This window comes from Podarcis tiliguerta (genome assembly GCF_965153285.1).
Source record: "Podarcis tiliguerta genome assembly, chromosome: 3".
NCBI lineage: Eukaryota > Metazoa > Chordata > Lepidosauria > Squamata > Lacertidae > Podarcis > Podarcis tiliguerta.
The window spans coordinates 18,640,772-18,648,409 of record NC_139536.1 but is presented as its reverse complement, the minus strand read 5'-3'; the positions used below and the strand labels follow the sequence as shown (position 1 = coordinate 18,648,409).

The 7,638-nt window shown below is 44.9% G+C and overlaps 1 protein-coding gene across 2 annotated transcripts in view; it reads right to left on the bottom strand.

Annotated features, from left to right (window-relative positions):
* Positions 1–1,244: 1,244 nt before the first annotated feature.
* SRF (serum response factor) overlaps positions 1,245–7,638 on the bottom strand; it is a 69,627-nt gene continuing 63,233 nt past the window's right edge. For both annotated transcript variants that reach the window (XM_083433080.1, XM_083433081.1), the window contains 3 exons: positions 6,200–6,391; positions 5,002–5,078; positions 1,245–3,397 (listed from right to left, as the gene is read on the bottom strand). In XM_083433080.1, the coding sequence (XP_083289206.1) occupies positions 3,302–3,397; positions 5,002–5,078; positions 6,200–6,391 (365 nt within the window). In that variant the 3' untranslated portion in view covers positions 1,245–3,301. The remainder of the gene's footprint in view (positions 3,398–5,001; positions 5,079–6,199; positions 6,392–7,638) is intronic.

Genomic DNA, 7,638 nt, shown 5'->3' with positions numbered 1-7,638 from the left:
ACTCAAGTTGGCAGGTGCATAGAAGAGAAAAATCAAGGTGCTAGTTGAATGGCAGTAAGATGCAAAAATTAAAACTCAGTGTTACTTAAGATGTTAACTAGATGTGCTAGATAGACACATCTTTAGCCTTTTTTACCAGGGAAATAATGCAGTCATCTCACCATTGACCAACAATCTGGTACTATAAAAGGTTAAAGATGTGCTTGTTTAACACAGTAATTAGTATCTGGCTGTCACTTACAATTTTCACTTTTATAAAGCCAACTAAATTTTGGTTTCGCACACCTGACAAAATGGGCCTGAGTCCAAGAAACCTTGTGCTGTAGTAAATCTGTTGGTCTCTTGCAGCAAAAATCAAGAGTCTTGTGGCACCCTCAAAGACTGACACTGCTACTACACCTTTGGAAATATAACCTGAAGAGAAATGGAAGAACAAACACTATTCCTTACGCTGCGGTAGGGGAGATACAATTTTTGATTGCTTTCTGACATTTACAGTGGTACCTCGCAAGACGAATGCCTCGGAAGACGAAAAACTCGCAAGACGAAAGAGTTTTTCGTTTTCTGAGTTGCTTCGCAAGACGGATTTCCCTATGGGCTTGCTTTGCAAGACAAAACGTCTTGCGCCTTTTTTAAAAAACCGCCAATGCATTCCTATGGGAAACCGTCAATACACAGTGGTGCTCCGCAAGACAAAAAAACTTGTAGAACGAAAAAACTCGCAGAACGAATTAATTTCGTCTTGCGAGGCACCACTGTACAATACTAGCACACCAGGGAAGAAATTGTGCTGATTCTGTGTTTTGAGTGGAGACTTTGTTTCTTAAGGGAGTATTGAGAAATGTGAGGTACCCCTTGCAGCCAGATGTTACACAGTCCATTTTACCAAAAGACAGAAGCGGGTGTGAGTGAGCTGGGCTTAATTTCCACAGTATGGTCAACTCCATTATTGTTATTATTATTAATAAAATTTGTATACCGCCCTTCATCCGTAGATTTCAAAGGAAGCAAAGTTGGGAAAGGGGAAAATAAACCTTAAAAAGGAAGTCTCCCTTCTTCCACAGTCAGGACTTCCCATCAAGCTTGACCCAAGTGCTTGAGGCAGGAGACCAGCTTAAACGCTAATGTTCATGGAAGAAATTTCATAAAGGTGACAATACAAATTTAAAAGGCCCCTTTCCTCCTCCCCACCCCATGGCCCTTTCTTCCCCACCCACCCGCTCCCCAAGTACAAACCCCATGAAAACTGTACAGGAGCCAGACTTTAATTCCTTTGAGAATTACATAAATACTGAGTTTAACATTTAGAAAAATAAAGTCCTTTCCCGCCCCCCCGAAGGCTTCTTTTGTCTTTTTTAGTTTAAAAAAAAGGTTACAGCAGCTGCTTCCTTTCTCTAAAAGTCTGCAGCCTCCTTGCTCCAAAGTAGGCCTGTGTCTGTGTGTGCGCGTGTGTGTGTGTGTGTGTGGAAGGGGGATGAATAATTCCTTTCCTGCGCCACTTCTGGATTGGTTAAAAGGAAGTGCATGATTGTGTGGCAAGAAAACTATCCAACGGCAGAGTGCTTTCCCCAGTGGGATAGCTTCATCACACGCACACCCCTCCCATTGGAAGCACAACGCCCTTCCCGATCTCCCTTGCGGCTATTCCCTTTTTGTTTTTTTGCATTTGCTGACACCGAACCACGGATCTACACGATTAGGAATTTTCTAAAGCACAAGGACCTGACGGCGGCTGTCGCCTTACTCATCCGGCGCTGCCTTTCTCCTGCAGGGGAGGTGCGTTCCCACCACTCTTGAGTCCTACCCAGTCCCAACTGAGGACGGCAGACTTGGAAGCAGCAGAGGCAGGCGGAACACGCTTTCAAGGGGACGAATCACCATGTTTTCGTGGACTACCTGATCAGGGTTGGGGTGAGAGGTCTCAAATCGTGGGCACAACAGTCTTGGGAAGGCCTGTGGAGTTCAAAACTTACAAAAATAGAGCTTTCCCTCTGCTTCCGACACTGGTTCCTTTACACCCTTCTCCCCGATTACTTAGAAAAAGGACGGTGGCTCATCTCATCGACCTTCTCAAGAGGAGCAGCCTCTGCAAAAACGAACAAAGCTCGCCCGAGAGGATGCTTCCGTTGCAACGATGGGGCTTAAGGGTTGCTGGGTATGACCCAAGGAAGTGGGCAGGGCGGTGTCTGGCAGTGAAATGTGTCCGCTGCCTGCTCGCACCCCCCCGGGGCACGTACTCCTAAAGCCGGTGGGTTCTCACCAACCAAACACAAGCTTCGAGGGAAGGAACGGTTCCAGGGTTGCCGCCAATGTGCTCTTGCCTCTCCTCACCCACCCACAACAGAGCCTAAGGAGAAGGAGGGCACCGGCGGGAGCGACCCCTCTTTGCAAGCCAAGCGTAAGAGGCAAGGGTCGCTGTGCAGAGGCCAGGCCACAACGCATCACTGATTTGCTTGAAGGCACATTGCTGCAAGCCAGCTGGACAACCTGAACCTGGGGTGATGGGGGTGGGGGGTGAGGGGGAGAGAGAGAGATGACCCTTTGCTCCAGCATAGGTTAAAAGTGAAAATAAAATGACAGCAGAAACAAGAGACTCCCTTTTGGATGACGATGGCTTCGGACCCTTCTGCGTTCCAGCTTATCTCCCCGCCACAGTCTTGGCTGCTCAGGCTGGAGACTGTGAGCTGAGGAAGTTCGTGGAGACACACTGCGGAGAGGGGGAGAAGGAACTCCCGCTCTGGCGATGACGACAGAAGGAGGGTTGTTTTCTTCCTATATATTATATACACATGGCAGAGTAAAGTTCCCCCACCCACGAGAGACACGTTTCTTTGGCTGGAGTGAGGAGGGGAAAAACAAAACCAAACAAACACACACACACACAAATAAAAGCACTGTATATGCAGCGTCCAAAGGTAACAAAGCAAACCGCCCCCCCGCCCCCCCCCTTACAGCCCAGGCTCAGCTCCCTGCCGCTGGCCTCAACAGCCACTTTAATATGTGTTTTGAGTGTGTGTGTGTGTATTTGTGCGCGTGTGTGTCGGTGTGAAGTGTTGAGAGAAAAGGAAAGAAAACGTGAAAAAGGCAACAATAAATAAGTGACAGAGTCCATAGAAAAATAGGGACCGCAGAGATCCTGGTGCAGTTTTGGGGAGCGCCGCAGGTCCTCGAGCCACGCACAGGCCTCAAAAACTGGAGGCAGCCACTGCAGGTTTGGGTGCCAGGGACACACCTTCTCCTTTGTCTCTCTCCTTCCGCCCCCCAGGTTCTCCCCCTCCCGCCCCCCGACCCCCAGAGTTGCTCAGTCACTCTTGGAGCTATGCGACGTGTCCAAGTTGACCACTTGTAGCTCTGTCAAGTTGGTGCTGCTGCTGGACTGCTGCCCGATTACGGCCATCTGGGGAGACAAAAGAACGAAGGAGAACTGTTAAGCAAAGGAGCGCTTGCATTCAAACAGCACATGCTTATTTTACTTATCTCGACCCTACATTTGTATACCACCCCTCCCTCTCCCAAGGCAGTTAAAAAAAAATCTTAATACTAAAAATGATTAAGTCATATAAAATACAAAGTTGGTTGCAGGCAGTGATGGTGAATTTGTCTTTTGAGTGTAAGAATGAGGTGTGCCTTCATCCAGAAAAGAAGATTCGGAACGCAGGTTTCAGAAGATCGGGAAACACTGGCTTAGGAAATGCAATTGCATGATGGCCTCAACTGTCACAGGACAGACTGGTTGTCTGATGCAATCACCATTTGCTTCTAATTTCACATGGTTCTCTCACTATTTCACCATATGGAGGTACACATATTAAAGTAGTCAGAGAAGAATATACATGGATTTGTTTTACTTAAAGGTGGCATTTTCTTGTATGAACAGAATTCAGAGCTGGTTCAGACTATCAAATCTCAAAGCCCCTTCTCTATAGCGTGGGCTGAAATTACACCAGAAAGTGTCTAACTAACCATAGTTTCCTGTTTCGGCCAAACCAGGAAACTATGGTAACCAGCTGCAGAACAAGTCAGGATATTAAACCATTTTGAAATTGGTTTAAGATCCTGATTTCTTCCAATGCTAGTAACCATAGTTTCACAGTTTGGATGAAACGAAAAGCTAAGTTAATTAGGGATTTCCTAATTTAATCATAGCTTGATGACAAAGGATAAGCGAAAGGACTACAAAGCTTGTGTGTGTCTCAGGATAATAGTAAGTCAAGACACGATCACGCAAATATGATGTACTCATCAAAACATTAAGAAAAAGCAATCAATATGATCAAGGGGATGAAACAACTACCCTACAGGGAAAAGTTACATAATTTGGGGCTTTTTATTTTTAGGAAAAAAGGCAAGTAATGAGGGATATGACAGATGATGTACGCTGAGAAAAATGTAGGAAGATAAGCTTATAACCCACTCCCAGAATATTATAACTCAGGGCCATTCAATGTTGGAAGAATGAGGACAGACAAAAGGAAGAACTTACACAGCACATAGTTTAACTGTGGTTTGTAGCTGCCAAACACTCCAAGAGCAGTAAGCCTAGAACAAACCTTGGTTTCCTCTTTCTTTGTTTGGAGCGAGATAAATCATAAACCCAGGCCTGACTGTAACACTTAGCTCCTGGCAGTGTAGCAGCAGGAGTGGGGAGTAAAGCAGCCGTGATTGTCTAATTGTTGCATTAGCACGCTTGCCTGTTCACACTAAGTTTGGCTTAGTGTTATGTGCGAACCAGGCCACTGTCTGCTTCCATCCCTAGGAGTCTTGAAGCTTGAATGAAACAATAGGGAAATGTAACAAAATGGGACCGCTGCAATTCAGTACACAAGGCAACTTGGGAAACAGACCTGGGAGCTGTGTATCTTGCTACATGTTCAACAGGGTGCAAAGAAAATTACAGCCAGCCTTACAGCACAATCCCGTTTCCTCAGAAGCACAATCTGTTAAGGTTCAATAGGACTGCAGTCCCAGTCTGGGGGAAGTTTAAGTCTAAGGCGAACCAACCTGGTGAAGCTGGACAGCTGAGACTGGGATTTGAACTGTTCCTGATGGTGCCGTCAGGAACACCTGAGGGACTCCACCTGCCAAAGAAAAAAATCACAAGTGTGCCATTAGCCACTATCCAAAACTAACAGTGCCAACAGCACCACCTTCAAATGATGCAGAACAATTCAGGTGTAATCATAGTGCCATAAACGAAAATAAAGCCAGAACCAATATCATTAAAGCTAGAAACAAAACGAGTCGTTTCAAAGAGAGCAAAAAATGTTCTATTGAACAAAAGCTGTCCTAAATATGCTTTATAAAAGCAGTGATCACCAAATTTCCTGCTGAAATGCAGGGTGGAGGCTCGCCAAAATAGAAATGTGTATATATTTTGATAAAGCTTAAGTATTAAAATATATAAAGCAGCTCCATTGGTTTGTTGTTGTTTAAAAAAGCTCAACAACTTTTCTGTCCCGATTTTCACTGTTTCAAATATGGCAACCCTACCTACTAGCAAGCAGCTCTGACATGTCTCCAGCAGAGGTCTTTCTTACAAACTGGTACCTGAGTTCCCTACAGATAACTACAAATCTGGGACCTTCTGCAAAACATGCACTCTGCCACTGAGCTATGCATCAAAGACATGTAGCTGCTCCTTTTCACCCTTCTCAAATCTTCCTCTCTGGGATTATCCTCATATCTCTTTCCAAACCCAACTTACCTTGAGCAGATGTAACTTAAATAATCACACATTCTTTCCTGTGTATTCCCTTGACCCCACTTTCTTCCCCTTCCTCTGGTTCAAATTTTAGATTGTAAGCTCCTCAGGGCAGAGTGCTGTGCTCCTCTACTCGGTAAAACACCATGCACATTACTGGTGCTATCTGTCTGTCTGTCTGTCTGTCTGTCTTTGCTCTGAGGAACGCAACACATGGCAGAATGAAGATCGTTCACTCTTTCAGAAACACCATTGTGCATCAGGGAAGACGGATTTCATCATGAGGTGAGCAAGACACAACAGCTCAGCCCCACACCCTTCAGACGATTTTGGGGAGAGCTGTCGTTCTAACCTAGTCGCCAAGCGACACCTGCTGCTCTACTAGATTAACGCATTTTATTTCGAGAATGTTCCGCAAGCTGCTTTGAGAGCCCTTTGAAGCTACAGAAGGGTGATAAGAGCATTCTACGTAAAGGAAAAGTCCGCCTCCGGTCTTACCCTGATCCTGGACCTGGCCGTGTGAAACCTGCATTGCAGATGGTGCCTGGGAGAAGGCATTGAGAACTGCAAGGCCACCATCTGTCAGGCCTGACGTAGGCGCGTACATCACTGCGTGAGGACTGGGGTACATCATATGGCCGCCTACGGTGGTTGGCACGGACGAAGTCATGATCGTAGCTGGCAGGGTCACTGGCAAAAGAAAGGGGGGGGAAAGGCACAATTGTTCATGTACGGAGTAACGGCGGCCAGAATTTTAGTAGCAAGAAATTGGAAAAACACAACAATACCCAACATGGAAGATTGGCAAATCCTAATGGTAAAATATCTGCAGCTAGCGAAAGCGACAGGAAGAGTGAGAGGCCAATCAAAACAAAAAGTCTGTAAGGATTGGGGAATCTTTAAGAATATTTAGAAAACTATGGAATAAAAGGAAACATCTTGGCAGAATTAGACTGATCCCTGTATTGTATAAATATAAGTTCACAGGGAGGTAAAAAGAAATAATATAAGAAATGTGTAAATGTGCGGTATAAAGTAATGGATAGATAAAGTACAGTGAGATTAATTGGAAGTCAGTTACAGTGGTACCTCGCAAGGCGAAAGAGTTTTTCGTTTTTTGAGTTGCTTCGCAAGACGAATTTCCCTATGGGCTTGCTTCGCAAGACGAAAACGTCTTGCGCCTTTTTCTTAAAACCGTCAATGCATTCCTATGGGAAACTGTCAATACACAGTGGTGCTTCGCAAGACGAAAAAATTCACAAGACGAAAAAACTCGCAGAACGAATTAATTTTGTCTGGCGTGGCACCACTGTATAAATTTCTTCTCTATAAGTTTTATAATTGTGTTCAGTATCAGGAGTATATATGATGACAATTATATTAATCTTCTTGTACCTTACAGTGTGGTGGTTTGATTTTTCTGTTATTTGTTTGTTTGATTGTATGTTTGTTTACTTGTATGTATGTCTGTTTTCTCATAAATGTATTTATTTTAAATTAATAAAGATATATTTAAAAATAATAATAGATGGCACCACACCCACAATGCCTCAGTCCCCCGTGCTGCATCAGCTTCAGTCTGTTATCTTGCTTGTTTTTAAGATGCAGAACCAGTGAGGATTTTTGCATGCAGCCAATCAAGCAATTGCTTGAAAACCTCACAGTGGGATTCCGAGGTCCATCACCAGCTCATTGCATGCATTTGCTTTACACAGGATTAAGCTGACATGGGAAGTTCAATTCTTTCAGGGCTTCCCAACATCTGCCAGAAAACAGATGTCATGGCTGGCATGTGGGGGGAACAGGGGTTATGCACATGAGCACACGTCAGCGCCAAGACAACTGGAATACACTGCTGAGAATAAGATGCACTTCTCTGCATATGTAGGTCTCCTTCTCTTTGAGCCGGCTGCTGGAAAATCCAGCCAGCTCTCAAA